Source organism: Carcharhinus amblyrhynchos, chromosome 19, assembly GCF_965287045.1.
Source record: "Carcharhinus amblyrhynchos chromosome 19, sCarAmb.v2.hapA, whole genome shotgun sequence".
NCBI lineage: Eukaryota > Metazoa > Chordata > Chondrichthyes > Carcharhiniformes > Carcharhinidae > Carcharhinus > Carcharhinus amblyrhynchos.
Window position 1 is genome coordinate 43,069,898 of NC_137342.1, and position 19,427 is coordinate 43,089,324.

At 42.9% G+C, this 19,427-nt stretch overlaps 1 protein-coding gene across 3 annotated transcripts in view; it reads left to right on the forward strand.

The window, feature by feature from the left end:
• The window catches only part of usp6nl (USP6 N-terminal like), a 200,450-nt gene that overhangs the window by 58,663 nt on the left and 122,360 nt on the right, over positions 1 to 19,427 (forward strand). For all 3 annotated transcript variants that reach the window (XM_080207677.1, XM_080207678.1, XM_080207679.1), the window contains exon 3: positions 14,316 to 14,389. In XM_080207677.1, the coding sequence (XP_080063803.1) occupies positions 14,316 to 14,389 (74 nt within the window). The remainder of the gene's footprint in view (positions 1 to 14,315; positions 14,390 to 19,427) is intronic.

Below are 19,427 nucleotides of genomic sequence, written 5' to 3' on the forward strand. Positions count from 1 at the left end.
AGCATTAAGTTGCTCTTTCTCTAAACCCTAGCCTTGACTGTAACACTACGTTCTGTACTCTCTCATTTCCTTCTCTATGAATGGTTCGCTTTGAATAGCGCGCAAGAAACAATACATTTCACTGTAAATACATGTGACAATAATGAATCAAATCAAGTGAAGATATTGGAAATTCTGTGAAGGAGAAATAAGATCTGCACTAAGCAAAGCAGATAGAAGACTTTCTACATTAAGAAAGAATTCCAAACACCCTCAGAATTTCAGATCACTTCCTCCCCATAACCCTGCACATTTTTCTCATAGTTTAATTCCCCTTTGAGTGCTTCAAATGAACCACATGCTCAAGTAGAGCATTCCGCACCCAACCACTTGATGCATGAAGATGTTTTCCTCATTACTATTGTTTCATTTGCTAATTACTTTACATCTGAGCCCTCAAGTACTCAAGTCTTTCACCAATGAGAAGTGTTTTCTCTACTGACTCGTGTCCAGACCATCTCTCAATGTAGAAAGTAAGCTTCAGGGAAAGGACCTTTTAAAGATAGGTAGGACAATGGGAAGATTTAGAGGGACAGTTCAGAGCATGGCGCTGAGGTGCCTGAAACTACATGGGTCATTTCTTCTGGCTGAGGTAAAATTGAAGAAATAGGATATTCTGGCAGTGCAGGCCCATGCTGTCCCCTTCCCCTGCAACTGTGCCTCCACTACTCCCCTCCCTGACCACCGTGTCAGCTTTGCAACACTTCCATCTGAACTCTATCTGTTTGCCCTCCCGCCTGCTCTCTTTGCCCTCCCGCCCCCTTCCTTGCTTGCACTCTCTTCCTCTTGCCAGCTCTCTTCCCTCACCCCTTCCCAGTACACGTTTATTGTAGTAGCCCTAGTCTTTGGTATGTAGAACAGCTTGTGTTAATTTGTGTAATTATGAAAAGCTGCAAGGTATGATTCAAAATGTTCTGTTAAGACATGCAATATGAGAGTTTATATTATCTGTACTTGACTCTTACTTCAAGTAAGCAATAGGTTGCAAAGAGTATTACGAAATCAGTGTAACAGTGTTGAGGGGGATGGTTGGGTGGGACAATAGTGGTGGACGGTGGGTGCATGGGGTGGCGGCAGGGAATAGGAAGTTCTTCTGAGGAAAAGAGAGACGGTACTGCTTATGCTGGAACCTGAAACATGTACAGAGAATACTGACAAAACCTATAATGTCTGGCAGCATCAGGAAGAAATAAAACAGTTAATGTTTTGAGTTTGGGCTAGTTAAAACTTTTCAAATTGAGTTTAATGCTGTAGTGTGTTTATTACCATACCAGAAGAGCAATGCAAAAATAAATCGGGCAGGAAATGCCTATCTTGGAGATATAAAACGCGAGTAGGATTTAGTGACAACTGAAGTGAAAAAGGAACTGACTGGCTGGCTAAGTAACCTGACTAGTGGAGTGCTTTGGTGACTGTATGGCTGTGAGAAGATTGTTAATGAGATGGGAGGCTGCAGTACATGGTTTGTATTTTCTTTTCATTGTGTAATGAACCATTTGTTTTAGTTTCAGTCTGCTGGTCAAATGCATGGTGAGTTGTTGAATTCATGTTTCATTGTCATTTACTTCACTGTTTATTACTTTTTTCATCATCTCTACAAAATTGCATCAGACTAAGTATTGGTATTAATTTTGTATATGTCAATATAGAGCTTCCATACACAAGGCCACACTTTTGCACTTAAATTTAGCAGAATCTTTTCTTTGAACCCTCCAATTTGGGTTTTCCTCCATCTCGTGACAATACTGACCACTTTCAGTACTTTGTCCAGGTGGCAAGACTTTTTCTTGTGGGGAAGGTTGAAGGTCCTAATTGTGCTGGTGTTGTAACATTGTAGTTTTGTTGATAACTTTGCAGTTACAGATACCTAATATGGCTATTTTCAAAACTAAAAATTGGATTTGAAAATGAAGTGATATCCAATACAAATACTGTTCCTATTTATTTACATTTTCTAGTCTCAGGGAAATTTGGTGAGAGGGGAAGCATTTGTTGGCAAGCATTGGGTTGGGTTGCATTGACTTCAACTCTTGTCAAGGTGAGGTGGTAAGTTGAGCAACATTCATTGTTCATGTTCATTCAAACCGTTAAGCCTGTAGTCACTAGTTTTGCTATTACAAGAACCTATTAAAATGGTTGCGCACTGAAAACTTGTAGTTTTTTTTATGAACAGATTTTTTTGTAACAAAGAATTATAAGACACCAGCTTGCAAAATAAATGCATAATTCAGTGACAGAAAGCAGAGCTGCAGTTAAAAGTCTCACGTTAAACAGTCTGGCATTGCTACTGTGCATGTGCAGGAAGTGGTCCCCATTATGTTTCACAAATTAATGCAGCCTTCGTCCATCATTCACGTTTTTTAATGCAGTCTGTTGTTTCTGGATTGTCTTCTTTGATTCTCTATCTCTGTTTAGTACTGTCTGTGAATGTAATCAAATTGCACTGAATATCAGATTTCAGGTATTTTATCTTAATTTTCAGTAATCTTGGTCCCAGAACTGATTTTTGGGATTCCATTCCATTTCTCCCAAGCCAGTAGACCCCAATACTATTCTTGTAACCATTACCTAATGTTTCCTTTTTAATTAATATCTTAGCTATTACCAAGTATAACCCTGAATATCCACAGCGTTGATCTCAATTCATAACGTTTTATATGGCATTTTGTAGTAAAACCCAAGATATTTGAATGCCAGCTTTCACCATCAGGTCCCCTCAGATGTCAAGCAGGCAGTCTTGCTGTTGCTGAAATTCAGTTGACAGTTGTTTACTTAGCTGTTGTGCAGATAAATCTCAACATTTTTTCTGAATAATTGATATTTTGCACAGTCTTGAAGGCTCTGTCTTTTGGGCAGTCCCTCAAGCTCGAGAATAACCTTCTTCCACCCTGAACAATGGGTTCTGAGATGGTTGATGAGGCCAATACAAGATCTGTGGAGCAGATGGTGCTTGTAGGTTGGGTTAGTTGGAAATTTGTGCACTCTACCCAATGCTGAAGGTTGTTGATGCGTTTGCTGCCTTCCCAAATGAATAATCCTCACTTTGGTAGGTCGCACGTCAGGATGTCTTGAGTTGTGGGGATATTTGAGCATTTGAGGAATGCTTTATGAATATCTCTAAAGCATTTTCAGTGTCCCCTTGGGAGTCTCTTGCCACGACTGAATTCCAAATAGGGCAGTTGCTTTGGGGGATCTGGTATCAGGCAAATGAACAACATGTTCTGTTCAGTGGAGTTCATTTTGAGTGACTAGCACCTTGTTGGGTGTGTTAGCTTGGAAGAGAATGCTGCTGTTGGGCAGCCTTTCATACTGCTGGATTTGGAGGATCTTACAAAGGTACTTCTCCAGTACTTTAAGGTGCCTGTTGTAGGCTGTCCAAGGCTTCAAAGCCTATAAAAATTTGGTGATTACTGTTGCCTGGTAAAGCATGATCTTGGTCTTCGATTTAAGATCCTGACTCTCAAATAATTATTTTTTCAGTTGACTGAAGGCTGAACTGGCCCATTGGAGGAGATAATGAGTTTTGTCATCTATATCACGGACTAATTACGGATAGGCAGCATGGCTTTATGCATAGGTAGACATGTCTGATGAATCATTGAGTTTTTCAAAGCAGTAACCAGGAGGTTGGATGAGTCTATATGGACTCTGGCAAGGCCTTTGACAAGGTCCTGCATGGCAGGCTAGCCTGGAAGGTTAGGTCACATGGGAACTGGGGAGAGCTAGCAAATGGAATTCAAAATCAGCTCGATGGTAGGAAGCAGAGGGTGATAGTGTATGGTTGTTTTTCAGACTGGAGGCTTGTGACTAGTGTTGTGCCTCAGGGGTGTTGGGACCCTTGATAGTCATTATTTATATTAATGATTTGGATGTGAATGTACGAGGCGTGGTGAGTAAGTTTGCGATGATAGTAAATTAGGATAACAAAGAAGGTTATCAAAAAATTACAAGGAGGATCTTGATTGGTTTGGAAATTGGCTGTGGATTGGTAAAAGGATTTCGATACAGATCAGTGTGAGGTGTTACATTTTGGAAAGTCAAACCAGGGTAGGGCTTGTGTCGTGAATAGTAGGGCTCTAGGGAGTATTGAGGAACGGAGGGACCTAGGAGTACAAGTACATAGTTTGTTGAAAGCAGCATTGCAGGTAGACAGGATGGTGAAGAAGGTGTTTAGCACACTGCCTTCAATCAGGGCATTGAATGTAGGAGTTGGGATATTATGTTACAGTTGTACAAGTTGTTGATGAGGCTGCACTTGGAATATTGTGTACAGTTTTGGTCACCCTGTTATTGGAAAGACATTGATAAATTGGAGAGACTGCAAAGAAGATTTACAAGAATGTTGCCAGAATTAGTGGGCCTGAATTACAGGAAGAGGTTGGCCAAGCTTGGACTTTATTCCTTGGAGTGTTGGAGAATGAGGGGTGACCTTATGAGATGTATAAAATCACGAGAGGCATAGATAGGATTAATGCATGTAGTCTTTTTCACGGGGACGTGGATTTGAAAACTGGAGTGCATAGCTTTAAGGTGAGAGGGAAGAGATTTTAAAAGGGGCGTGAGGGGCAACCTCTTCATGCAGAGGGTAGTATGCATATGAAATGAGTTTCCAGCAAAAGTGGTTGAGGCAGATATAATAGCAACATTTAAAAAGCATTTGGGTAAGTACATGGATGGGAAAGGATTAGAGGGATATGGACCAAACACAGGCAATTTGGGCTAGCTGGGAGGGCACCATGGTTGGCATGGACCAGTTGGGCTGAAGGGCCTGCTTCCATTCTGTATTGCTGTATGATTCTATCTGCCTTCGTCAAGAGAAGGCTCCCGAGGTACAGGAAGTGGTCCCCATTTTCCAGGACCTCACAATTGATCTTATTGACGGGGAGGTGTTGCAATGTGGGAGTTCGTTGCAAGAGGACCTTAACTTTTCTAGTTGTATGGATGGTGATAAATCACAGAACAGACAGACTGTTCAACCTTCACCACTTTCAATCCAAAACAGTCCAAAGATGTGTATATTAGGTGGATTAACATGATTACGGGGATAGGATGGGGGATGGGCCTGGGTAAGATGCTCTTTCTGAGAGTCAGTGTAGACTAGATGAGCCAAATGGCTGCTTCCAGCATTGTAGGGGTTCTTTGGTTTAAAACCAAAATCACCCAACCTTACTTTGAACTTTAGTCTCCAGAAGACATTTGTGTATGTAGTCACTCAGAAACTGAACTCTAAGTCATTATCGACTCCTTCCTCAAAGCCTATGACTTGAAATAAGTCTGCCATTCCCTGTGCATTTTGCATTTGAACACACTTTACATGTTCCTAATATGCTGTTATCTCCATACATTACAATGATTCCCTTGTAATAGTCACTCATAAATCTTCTCGTCACCCTCGTTCAGATAACGAGTATCTAACCCCAGTGATCTACTTGTTTTAATCACTATTGGCTTATCTAGGTTTCCATTCTAACTTAATTTGAAGCTTTGAATTATGTCGTGGCATTTTTTTAAGTGTTGGGAATTTAAGGTTGGAAGACATGCTCTCTCGTGAATATTTTGAGGAAGTAAACATTCGGAGGAAGTAAACATTAAGTGCTAACTTTCAACTTATGACTAGTTTCAAGCTTAATTGTATCAGCTTGTTCTGTGTGCTTAAATATGTTATGGGAAAGTAACAGAAACTCATCAGTAAAAGAAGGTGCACAAAACCCATAGAGAAAGCTTGGATAAAGATACAAGCACTACAATAGGAAATTTTGACAGCTATTGATAGAAGGAGCCAGAAAGATTAACAATCGAGAGAAGTGTTGCAAAGAATGAATAAGGGATCGGAGACAAATGATAACTGAAAGATTTTTGTTGTCAAAACATCATGGGAGAGAGAGCATTGATCATTTTCAAACAACTCAAGTGCACATTTATTTACATATCACCAGTGACGTGCAATGCTAAGCCAAGTTTCATGATGAACATGACATTCATGCAAACCGAATCTGAACTGAAACTTCTGCTCACTAGAAGTGAAATTATCAATATTAAAACATCAACCATATAGGAGGAAGTGGCTAGCAACCAGAGAAATACAGTCAATCCTAGATGGATCTGGCATTTTTAGCCTTTCAAACCCATTTGCAGTTCCCGTTTTGTATCTCCATAGAATCCTAACTACTCAAGCATTTCATATGTTGATTTTAATACACTCATTATATGCATTTCAGACCCAAGGTTGCTATTCAGGTAAATGAGATCAGCTGTATAACATGCTTTCTTGAGAGGGATGACTATTGTCACTAAATTTCTTCACTGTCATCTTCAAGCTTAAGATGGATGTTATTGGAAGGGATGTGTGCTTTTGTAATTCTGAAAGAATAGCAGTGGTCATTTGTATGGAAGATGTTTCACATGCTTAATGAATAATTAACAAGTCAAATAGACTTGTCAATGGCTTGGTTGAAGATTTTCAAACAGTGGTGGAATTTTGCATAGTTAGCTACCTGATTGACAAAAAGACCATAAAATTCATGTGGCTGACTCCATTCCTGCTAACCTCCAGTCCGATGGTAGTAGGTTATCGTTAATATTTTCTTACGAAGTCAGAGTTCACCAGCAGATAAGGTTAGGGAGAGTAGTACAGTTGTTAGCACTGCTGCCTCACAGTGCTAGGAAGCCGAGTTTGATTCCTGGCTTGGGTCACTGTCTGCGGAGTCTGCACCTTCTCCGTGTGTCTGCTTGGGTTTCCTCCTGGTGCTCGGTTTTCTTCCTGGTGTTCAGATTTCCTTCCGTAGTCCGAAAGATGTTTTAGTTAGATGTATTGGCCGTTCTAAATTCTCCCTCAGTGTACGTGAACAGGTGCCCAAGTGTGGTGACTAGGGCATTTTCACAGTAACTTCATTACCGTGTTAATGTAAGCCTACTTGTGACACAAATAAACTTTAACTTTAAACTTTAGGTTTCAAAAATGGTAACTGATGGCTCTGATTCTGAGTGTACTTGTCGCGAAACGGATGAAATGGCACAAATAGAAATTGGTATGCATGATAAATTGGCCATTGCAGAGTCAAGGCTGCATGATGAGAAATACTGGGATTTGATATTTAGGAAGGACAGAAAGCTAGGAAAAGGTGGATGGAGAGCTCTGTTAATTAGTGATGCCATTGGTACAAAGATGAAAAGATGATGTTGAAACAGTTTAGATAGAAATGAGGTAAGTGACTTATGGGGGTGGGTTATAGGCTTCCTAGCTAACTATACCGTAGGACTGGGTATAGAGGAAAAAAAATGGCTTATGAGAAAAATATGACAATCATCATGGTTGATTTTGATCTATATATAGATCAGGCGAATCAGATTGGTGGAGGCTGCCTGAATAATCAATTCATGGTGTTTTCAGGACAGCTTCTTGGAGCAATATGTTTCAGCACCAACTGGAGAGCAGGCTATTCTATTTTTGCTAATGTGGGATGAGTCTTGATTAATTAAGGATCTCACTAAAGGACTTGCTCGTGGCAGTGGTCATATTCTGATTGAATTTCACATTCGGTTTCAGGGAAAGATGATTGGATCTAAGACAGTTTTAAATCTAAATAAGGGCAATTACAAAGGCATTATGAGTGCCCCCAGGGGTCGGTGCTGGGGCCTCAGCTATTTACCATTTACATAGATGATCTGGAGGAGGGAACCGAGTGTATGGTGTGGAAATTTGCTGATGACACCAAGATTGGTGGAACGGCAAATTGCGCGGAGGGTGTGGAGAGTCTGCAGAAGGATCTAGATAGGCTGGGCGAATGGGCCAGGAAATGGCAAATGGAATTTAATGTTGGCAAGTGTGAGGTGGTCCACTTTGGTAGGAATAATGGTAGGAAGGACTATTACTCACGTGGCGAAAAACTGCAGCAGGCGACGGTGCAGAGGGACCTCAGGGTCCTTGTGCACGAGTCACAAAAACCCAGCTTGCAGGTGCAGCAGGTGGTCAGGAAGGCTGATGGGATGCTGGCCTTCATAGCGAGGGGGATTGAATATAAAAGTAGGGAGGTCTTGCTGCGGCTGTATAGGGCATGGGTGAGGCTGCAGCTGGAGTACTGTGTGCAGTTTTGGTCGCCGTACTTAGGCAAGGATATTTTGGCCTTGGAGGGAGTGCAGAGGAGGTTTACTAGGCTGATACCGGAGTTGAGGGGGTTGAACTATGAGGAGAGGCTGAATAAACTAGGCTTGTACTCGTTAGAGTTTAGAAGAATGAGGGGAGATCTCATTGAGACATATAAGATGATGAATGGGATGGATAGGATAAAGGTGGAGAGACTCTTCCTGCTCAGAAAGGACAGTAGGACTAGGGGGCACAGCCTCAAGATAAAGGGGGGCGGTTTAGAACGGAGTTGAGGAGGAACTTCTTCACTCAAAGGGTGGTGAATCTCTGGAATTCTCTGCCCGTTGAGGTGGTGGCGGCTGCCTCGCTAAATATTTTTAAGACGCGGGTCGATGGGTTTTTGATAAGAGAGGGGATTAAGGGTTATGGGGAGAGGGCGGGAATGTGGAACTGAGCCACGACAGATCAGCCATGATCTTATTGAATGGCGGGGTAGGCTCGAAGGGCCAGATGGCCTACTCCTGCTCCTATTTCTTATGTTCTTATGACAGAGCGGGCAAACTGAACTGGGAAAACACAGATGTCAGTCTTCAGCCAATCCAATTTACTCCATATGATATCAAGAAACAGCTGAAGGCACTGTGTATTGCAAATGCTATGGGCTCTGACAGGATTTGAACAACAGTATTGTGGTCTCGAACGAGTTAGTTCCTTAACCATACTGTTCCAATAAAGAGCAATTGTTGGCACTAACCTGGTAATGTGCAAAATTGCACGTCCTGCCCCAAAAGTGCACGTGGCCTCGAGGCGCATGTGTGCATGGGATCCCATCCGAGCGTTCCCCAGTTTGGACGGAATTCCACATTGGCCCAAAGCCTCGGCCCCCCTTCTCAGGTCAGGTGCCCCACAGCATGAGCCACTTTGCGGAAATGTTCTCCATGCCCTCCTCTACCGTGCAGGGGCATTTCCTGCACGGGCTGCTGCACACCTTCCACTACCGCATCCTCACCTGTCGCCCGGATACACCTTGGTGGGCCTTGTTGCCATCGGGCAGTGGAGGTCCCTTTACGGAGGAATCTCCCCCCGTTACATTGGGGACCTGGGATGGAGGGTGACGCGTGTAGCAGTTCCGCACAATCGTAGGATTCACTGGTTCACGGGCTCCGAAGCTCGCCCCTTCTGTGGCCTTGCAGAGTCCGTGGACCATGTCTATGTTTCGTGTCTTAGGTTGTGCTCCCTTTTTTGTTTTCCTGAAGAACCTTTTGTTGATGTTCTGTTTGTACTTCAGTCCCATGCTCCTGACCTACAGACAACTGGTCCGGAGAGGGGAGGGTCAGGATGGCGACCTGCTCCTGGGCCTGGCGAAACGCACCATTTACAGGCCCAGGCAGCGTGCGATTGAGGGGGCTGTCCATCCTGACTGTCTGCCCCTCTATCACAGCTACGTTCACGGCCAGGTGTCCCTAGAGAGGGAGCATGTGGTGTCCACAGGAGCAGTTGACACTTTCTGCGCCTGTTGGGCACCGCAGGGGCCGGGGTGCCTTATTGACCCTAATAATCACATTTTAATTTGATGTTTTTAAGTTTCCTTTGTACTTTGGTTTTGTTCAGGCTGTTCCCCTTCCTTTTAGGGAGCTGCCCCTTTTACTTTGTCCTGATTTAACTTGGGTTCATTTATTTGGTTTGACCTCAAGAGGTCAAAGAGCAGAATCAATCCAACCTGGCTAATTGCTGCCCATCATTCTATTCTTGATCATCAGTAGAGTAATGGAAGGGGTCGTCAACGATGCTCTTGAAACGACACCTAGTTGGGAATAACCTGCTTGTTGACACTCAGTTGGGTGCCATCAGGGACGCTCAGCCCCTGATCTCGTTATGACCTTGGCCCAATAATGGATAAAATGAATGACTGCTCTTGACATCAAGACACCTTTGACTGATTGTGTCATCAAGAAGCTCTAACAAAATTGGAGTCACTGGGAATTGGGGAGAAAACTCTACTGGTTGGTGTCATACCTAGCATTAAAGGAAGATGGTTGTAGTTGTTGAAGGTCAATAAAGACATTGCTGCAAGAGCTTCTGAAGACTGCCATCTTCAGTTGCTTCATCAATGACCACCTTCTCTTGCCCTACCCCAAATATCATAGTCAGAAGTGGGGATGTTCATTGAGCAGTCATCAATGTTCAGCACCATTCACGAAACTGAAGCAGTCTGCGTATGTGCAGCAAGAACCTGGACACTATTGAGGCTTCGATTGAAGCTGGCAAGTAACATTTGTGCCAGGCAATGACTTTCTCCCAAGAGAGAACCTAACCAACTTCCTTTGGCTTTCTGTGGTTTACCAAAATTTTAGCCCACCTTGGAAGCTTTTGTCTAGGTATTTCTGGATGAACTTTATTCGTATTAAAAATTAGTTCCCTATCGCCTCTTGGAGGAGCTTCATTTTCACTTTTGCAACTAAGTGGTGTGAAATATTTTGAAAGGAAGGGATGAATTACTTGTGATAATCCAAATAAATGTGTTGACCCATCTAATTAAGGTAGAAATTCAGAACAGGAAAGAGGGTACCAAGTGATTTTTATGTTCCTTGACCAGACCCAAGTTGTTAAGATTCAGTTAGGGACTCATTGTCTAAAGAAGACAAAATTTGATATTGAAGACACTTTTTAGAGGGAGTTTTGTGTCGTAGAATATTTGATCTATATTAATAAATTGAACGCATTCTATGACAAATGTTCAAGAAATTGTAGCCAAGTATGCCATAAGAGTTCAAATACATTGCATGTTGGATACGCATTTGTTTTTGTGCCTTGAGTGAAGTAATGCACGGAAATGTAACCAGGCAAAGTTTCCTAGTTGTAACATCCATATGTTGAGAAAAGTTTCCTCCTCCAAAGGGTGGCAGGGTGGCACATTGGTTAGCACTGCTGCCTCACAGTGACCTGGGTTCAATTCCGGCCTTGTGTCACTGTCTTTGCGCAGTTTGTACATCCTCCAAGTGTCTGCGCCGGTTCAGTTCCAGTTTCCTCCCACAGTCCAAAAGATGTACAGGTTAGGTTGATTGGCCATAGTAAGTTGGCCTGTGTTAGGGGATTAGCAGAGTAAACATGTAGGGTTTTGGGAATAGAGCCTGGGTAAGATTATGATCAGTGCAGACTCGATGGGCCATATGGCCTGCTTCTGCACTGTAGGGATTCTATGATAATTGTAAAAAAGCTGCAGAATATTTGGAGCATTATTTGTTGTTTTAGAAAATAGTTTATTTTAAATTGCTTGTTTAATTTTGTAGGGATGTGGGTTAACTGGTTGTTACTGAAATATTTATCCGACTGGTGGGGGGACATGGTGGCATAGTTGAAAGCTTATTTATTAGTCACAAGTGAGTTTACAGTCACAATGCAATGAAGTTACTATGAAAATCCCTTAGTCGTTACATTCGGGCGCCTGTTTGGGTCCACTGAAGGGGAATTTAGCATGGCCAATGCACCTAACCCGCACAACTTTGGACTGTGGAAGGAAACTGAAGCACCCGGAGGAAACCCTCGCAGACAAGGTGAGAGCATGCACTCAAGACGGTGACCCAGGATGGGAATCGAACCTGGGTCCCTGGTGCTGTGAGGCAGCAGTGCTAACCACTGCAACCTCACAGCGGCAGGATCCTGGGTTCAATACCCAGCTTGGGTCACTGCCTGTGTACACGTTCTCTCCGTGTCTGCATGAGTTTCCTCTCTCAGTCCGAAGATGTGCGGGTTAGGTGCATTGACCATGCTAAATTTTCCCTCGGTGTACCTGAAAAGGTGCTGGAGTGTGATGACCAGTAGAGTTTCACAGTGACTTCATTGCAGTGTTTTTGTAAGCCTACTTGTGACAAAATAAATGAACTTCAACTTAGAACTTCACTGTTTACTCAAAGCTCTAATGGATAATCTCATTCAGTTAGAAATGGACTAAACTTGCAATATTTCTGTACTCTTGCATGTTAATGATTACATTGACCTTTGTTTAGTTTAGAGTAAATGGGAGGGAATTTTTGACATGACATAAACAAAAGGTGCTTTTCTGTTGGTTTCATGCTTGTTAATGCAATCTCCCAGTGCTGGGTCAAAATTGTGGAAAACACTTCAACAATAAGGGTATGTACACCACATAAACTGCAGCAGATTGAGGCCTTGTACATCCCTCAAACTAATTACAACAATGCACAGGTCCTTTGTACATTCTTGTGCAACTAATTATAGAATTCCTACAGTGCAGGAGGAAACCATTCGAGCTGCACTGACAACAATCCCACCCAGGCCCGATTACTGTAACCGCACGTATTTACCCTGTTAATTCCCCAGACGCTAAGGGTTAAGTTAGCATGGCCAATCCACTTAATGTGCACATCTTTGGATTGTGGGAGGAAACCCATGCAGACAAAGGAAGAATGTGCAAACTCCACACAGTCACCCGAGGCTGGAATCGACCCCAGGTCCCTGGTACTGTGAGGCAGCAATGCCACTGTGCCACCCTAATGGTAATCCCCAAATTAGTTCGCTGCATTGAGGCCTGCCTGCAATAAAGCGCAGTCAAAATAATTGATTTGTCATGTAGGTTGCCTTAAAGAATCCAAGATTATTCTTCAAGTTATTTTCTTTGTAGGCTAATGCATTAATACAAGAACAAGAAAATCAAATAGAACACAAACAATCATACAGAACTTAAGAACATAAGAACATAAGAAATAGGAGCAGGAGTAGGCCATCCAGCCCTTCGAGCCTGCCCCGCCATTCAATAAGATCATGGCTGATCTGTCGCTGCTCAGTTCCACTTTCCCGCCCTCTCCCTATAACCCTTAATCCCCTCTCCTGTCAAAAACCCATCAACCCGCGTCTTAAAAATATTTAGCGAGGCAGCCTCCACCACTTCAACGGGCAGAGAATTCCAGAGATTCACCACTCTTTGAGTGAAGAAGTTCCTCCTCAACTCCGTTCTAAACCGCCCCCCCTTTATCTTGAGGCTGTGCCCCCTAGTCCTACTGTCTCTTTTGAGCGGGAAGAGTCTTTCCACCTCTATCCTATCCATCCCATTCATCATCTTATACGTCTCAGTGAGATCTCCCCTCGTTCTTCTAAACTCTAACGAGTACAAGCCCAGTTTATTCAGCCTCTCCTCATAGTTCAACCCCCTCAACTCCGGTATCAGCCTAGTAAACCTCCTCTGCACTCCCTCCAAGGCCAAAATATCTTTGCGCAGGTGCGGCGCCCAAAACTGCACACAGTACTCCAGCTGCGGCCTCACCAATGCCCTATACAGCTGCAGCAAGACCTCCCTACTTTTATATTCAATCCCCCTCGCTATGAAGGCCAGCATCCCATTCGCCTTCCTGACCACCTGCTGCACCTGCAAGCTGGGTTTTTGCGACTCATGCACAAGGACCCCGAGGTCCCTCTGCACCGTCGCCTGCTGCAGTTTTTCGCCCCGTAAGTAATAATCCTTCCTACCATTATTCCTACCAAAGTGGACCACCTCGCACTTGCCAACATTAAATTCCATTTGCCATTTCCTGGCCCATTCGCCCAGCCTATCTAGATCCTTCTGCAGACTCTCCACACCCTCCGCACAATTTGCCGTTCCCCCAATCTTGGTGTCATCAGCAAATTTCGACACCCTACACTCGGTTCCCTCCTCCAGATCATCTATATAAATGGTTAAAAGCTGAGGCCCCAGCACCGACCCTTGGGGCACTCCACTGGTCACCATCCGCCAATCTGAATAGCACCCGTTGACCCCCACTCTCTGCCTCCTATTTGACAACCAATCCTCTATCCACGCTAACACCCTACCCCCAACTCCATGTCCCTTGACCTTCTGCAATAACCTCTTGTGAGGTACTTTGTCAAATGCCTTCTGAAAATCTAGAAAGACCACATCCACTGTCCACAGTTTAGTTATATTTCCTTAATACTAAATGTAATTGAGTTGACTTTGGTTGTATGCCATCAGCTTGTTAGGAGCTGGCAGTGCAAGGGCATAAAATCAGGCCGAGCTCTACTTAGTCTTCAATAGATATGACTCAGCCTGCTACACCCAGTTTAATTATGTCATGCTATCTGAGAAGAAACAGCTATTTCAAAATCATTATGTTTAATAGCTTCATTTTTTACTTGAGAAAAACTTGGAATGCCAACCCTTTTTCTGGTCTGCCTATAGATCCAGATGCTGAGCAGGATGTGGCGGTGAAACTTGCCGAAGAGCGAGCTGAGATAGTATTGAAGTATGACAAGGTAAAGTATTTTAAACCTGTACTGCATGTGTGAAACTTATTTCCTGTCTCTAGTTAGCATTGTTGATTGCTCAATGAGTCAAGTACTCCTTCAGCAGACATTCTGATGAATGAAATTACTGAGGAATGTAGGCTGGAAAATTAAATACTTCCTTTTAAACTTTCCTAATTCAATGTAAAATTAGGTGGTCATTTTCTGTTGGTTAAGTCTTTTTTTTTATATTTTTCCTTTCAAGGCTATCAATCTAAATTAATCACTGCCATTATCTAATTATCAGATATTATGGACCATTCTGAAGAATATGATACACCTTAGTTGAGTATCTTGCCAGTTTTACTACCTTTATCCACTGTTTAATGTATCCATAACCAAATTATTCCTGAGATTGACAGCCATTTTGGAAATGGTGATGTACCATAAAAGTACAGTTCGAAGTGTACTTCTCTTTCGTACATGCAAAATACAAGCCACAACTATTATGAGAAGTTGAATGCTTAATTAGTTTAATTACTCTATTGGGTCCCTTTAATATTAGAAGATTGGATAAAGGGAACAGTTCAATTGAGCAAGCATTTATGGGCATTTCATTGCATCGGTATGCATTAATATTTAAATGTCTGCCATCATGGAATATCCATTAATAATTGTATAGATAAATTGAACAAAAGTGTGTATTTTTTTGTTGAACAAAATTATTGGAATGTTGTTTTAACTCTGGTTATAGTTGAGCAGTAATATCTGTTCAGAAAAAGGCTGTATTTTAAGCTATATTGCGTTTTTATAAGTGGCACCTGAAAATTGTTTTCGACCATCCCGTTTGTAATTTTACATTGGTTACTTCAGATACTGTGGGAAAATAAGTTATGACTGAATATCAGTGACAGTGCTATAAGACATAGGAGCGAAAGTAGACCATTCGGCCCATTGTGCTCACTAGTCAATGAGCTGTTGGCTCAGTGGTATTGTCACTGGATTCATAATCCAAAGACCCATGGTAATGCTCTGTTCAAAACCCACTGGGATAGATGGCGAAATTTGAATTCAATAAAATTTGCAATTACAAGTCTAATGTTAACCATGAAACTACTATTCATTGTCATTAAAAACCCATCTGGTTCACCAGCCTTCTTTAGGGAAAGAGATCTGCCATCCTTTCCTGTGACTTAGTTTGGCCTATATATGACTCCAGATCCACAGCAATGTGTTTGACTCTGAAATGGCCTAGCAAGCCACTCAATTCAAGGGCAATTAGGGATCGGCAATAAATGCTGATGCGGCCAGCGACGCCCACATCCCATGAGCAGATGAAAAGTTTGATATCAGCAAAATCCCATGGTTGGGGAGGCTGTAAATAGATTTGAAGGCCACATTAATATGAATAGTTGCAGTGTCTCATCCCAAATTGCAATACAACTGCTGCAATACCAAAGTAAAAAGGCAAAGGAGAAATAAAGGTTATTTTTTACTGTTTGATTCAGTGCTGAATATAATAGCAATGTGTAAGGATGTAGATCACATTACAGCTTGAAGGCCTTCATTGTGATCAATGGAGTGCAAATACTTCATTGCCAGTGACGATGTTTCTAAATTATAAAAGTTCATCAATTGCTTCATGTTCTTGGTGATTTTCAGAAATAGCTATGCCTTTTTATCTGAAGATCTGAATTGATTTCAGTTGTAGAGATTTGACTGAAGTGTGATAGGCTTATATGTACCTGTATCCAACTTCCAACTTTTTCAACCAGAGTTCTGATAACATTTTTTTTCTTTTCTATGATTTTCTCAGACTTCGTTCTATATTCTCCATGTGATGGAATGTGCAAACTAAAGCAATCCAAATTATACCAATGCATTCAAGTTGTCTTTTACTAATCAATTAGTAAATGAGTTGTAACAATGAATGATACCAAACTATTGCAATATATTAAAGATAGAAGTCTGGCAGTGTGTCTTTGCAATTAGAAATATTGGCAAATCGCAAACGGAAGCGCAAAGGTTAAGTTAATGTGAATACATTGCATTAATATACAGCATAATAACACTTTTATTTTGACGTTCAAGGGACATGTCGTCTTTCAAGAAGTAAGTCAAAAAATATGTTTCTATCGCGAGTTCACCCAACCAAATTACCTGGCGTTGGTGATGCACATACTTTTCTTTTACATCTGCACCTCTATTTCTCGTCATCCAGGATGCTCTAGATTTATTTGTCCTACCTTTATCTTTTAAGGGATTGCCTTGATACTGTCTGCAATATTATCTCCTTGTAGGTTGCCCTTTGTTCAACCACTGTCTTTTCTGCCAACTCACTCAACTCCGATGCATTCTTATCCCACTGATCTCCCAGTTATGTTCTGGATTGCTCCTTGTCCTTTTCCATGGCCAACCTAAACCTTATGATGCAATGTATAGGGAGGTGGTGACTTAGTGGTATTGTCACTGTACTATAATCAGGGGACCTGAGTTTGAATCCCACCACGGCAAATATTGAAATTTGAATTAAATGAAAGTGTGGAATTAAAAGTTTGTTGATGACCCAGTAAAAACCAATCTGGTTCACTAATATCCTTTAGGGAAGGAAATCTGCATTTGTTTTTCCTAAACACGTACACCAGAATATTTAATAGTCAGCCCTGCCTCAGGGGTCGGTGCTGGGGCCTCAGCTATTTACCATTTATATAGATGATCTGGAGGAGGGAACCGAGTGTATGGTGTCGAAATTTGCTGATTACACCAAGATTGGTGGAAAGGCAAATTGTGCGGAGGGTGTGGAGAGTCTGCAGAAGGATCTAGATAGGCTGGGCGAATGGGCCAGGAAATGGCAAATGGAATTTAATGTTGGCAAGTGTGAGGTGGTACACTTTGGTAGGAATAATGGTAGGAAGGATTATTACTTACGTGGAGAAAAACTGCAGCAGGCGACAGTGCAGAGGGACCTCGGGGTCCTTGTGCATGAGTCGCAAAAACCCAGCTTGCAGGTGCAGCAGGTGGTCAGGAAGGCGAATGGGATGCTGGCCTTCATAGCGAGGGGGATTGAATATAAAAGTAGGGAGGTCTTGCTGCGGCTGTATAGGGCATTGGTGAGGCCGCAGCTGGAGTACTGTGCAGTTTTGGGCGCTGTACTTAGGCAAGGATATTTTGGCCTTGGAGGGAGTGCAGAGGAGGTTTACTAGGCTGATGCCGGAGTTGAGGGGGTTGAGCTATGAGGAGAGGCTGAATAAACTAGGCTTGTACTCGTTAGAGTTTAGAAGAATGAGGGGAGATCTCGTTGAGACATATAAGATGATGAATGGGATGGATAGGATAAAGGTGGAGAGACTCTTCCTGCTCAGAAAGGACAGTAGGACTAGGGGGCACAGCCTCAAGATAAAGGGGGGGCGGTTTAGAACGGAGTTGAGGAGGAACTTCTTCACTCAAAGGGTGGTGAATCTCTGGAATTCTCTGCCCATTGAAGTGGTGGAGGCTACCTCGCTAAATATTTTTAAGACGCGGGTTGATGGGTTTTTGATAAGAGAGGGGATTAAGGGTTGTGGGGAGAGGGCAGGAATGTGGAACTGAGCCACGACAGATGAGCCATGATCTAATTGAATGGCGGGGCAGGCTCGAAGGGCCAGATAGAACATAGAACATAGAACATTACAGCGCAGAACAGGCCCTTCGGCCCACGATGTTGCGCCGACCAGTTACAAAAACAATGACCCACTAGCCTATACCAATCCCTTTTCGTCCATAAACCTATCCAGAGATCTCTTAAAAGCCCCCAAACTAGACGCATTTACAACTGCAGCAGGCAGGGCATTCCAATCCCTCACCACCCGCTGGGTAAAGAACCTACCCCTGACATCCGTCCTGTAGCTGCCCCCCCTTAATTTAAAGCCATGCCCCCTCGTGCTAGCTTTCTCCATCCGAGGAAAAAGGCTATCGCTATCCACCCTATCTAAACCTCTAATCATCTTATATGTTTCAATAAGATCCCCTCTTAGCCGCCTTCTTTCCAACGAAAACAACCCTAAATCCCTCAGTCTCTCCTCATAGGACCTCCCCACCATACCAGGCAACATCCTAGTAAACCTCCTCTGCACCCTCTCCAACGCCTCCACATCCCTCTTGTAATGCGGGGACCAGAACTGCACACAGTACTCCAAGTGCGGCCGCACTAGAGTAGTGTACAGTTGCAACATTACACTGCGACTCCTAAATTCAATCCCCCTACCAATAAACGCCAAGACACCGTACGCCTTCTTGACAACCTTATCTACTTGATTCCCAACTTTCAGGGATCTATGTACACACACACCTAGATCCCTCTGTTCATCCACACTATTCAAAGTCCTCCCGTTAGCCCTATACTCGACACATCTGTTGCTCCTACCAAAGTGAATTACCTCACACTTCTCCGCATTAAATTCCATCCGCCACCTCTCGGCCCAGCTCTGCAACCTATCTAAGTCTCTCTGCAGACTATGACACCCTTCCTCACAATCTACCACACCTCCAACTTTGGTGTCATCAGCAAATTTACTAATCCACCCAACTATACCCTCATCCAGATCATTAATAAAAATTACAAACAACAGTGGCCCCAAAACAGATCCCTGAGGCACACCACTCGTAACTGTACTCCATGATGAATATTTACCATCCACCACCACCCTCTGTCTCCTATCTGATAGCCAATTCCTGATCCAACTTCCTAGATTACCCACAATCCCATACATCTGCATTTTCTGCAGAAGCCTACCATGGTGAACCTTATCGAACGCCTTACTAAAATCCATGTATACCACGTCAACTGCCTTGCCCCCATCCACCTCTTTGGTCACCTTCTCAAAAAACTCAATAAGGTTAGTAAGGCACGACCTACCCGCTACAAAACCATGCTGACTATTTCTAATCAATTCATTACACTCCAAATAACTATAAATCCTATCCCTAATAATTTTTTCTAAAACCTTGCCCACAACAGAAGTAAGACTCACCGGTCTATAATTCCCGGCAAAGTCTCTGTCCCCCTTCTTAAACAATGGGACAACATTCG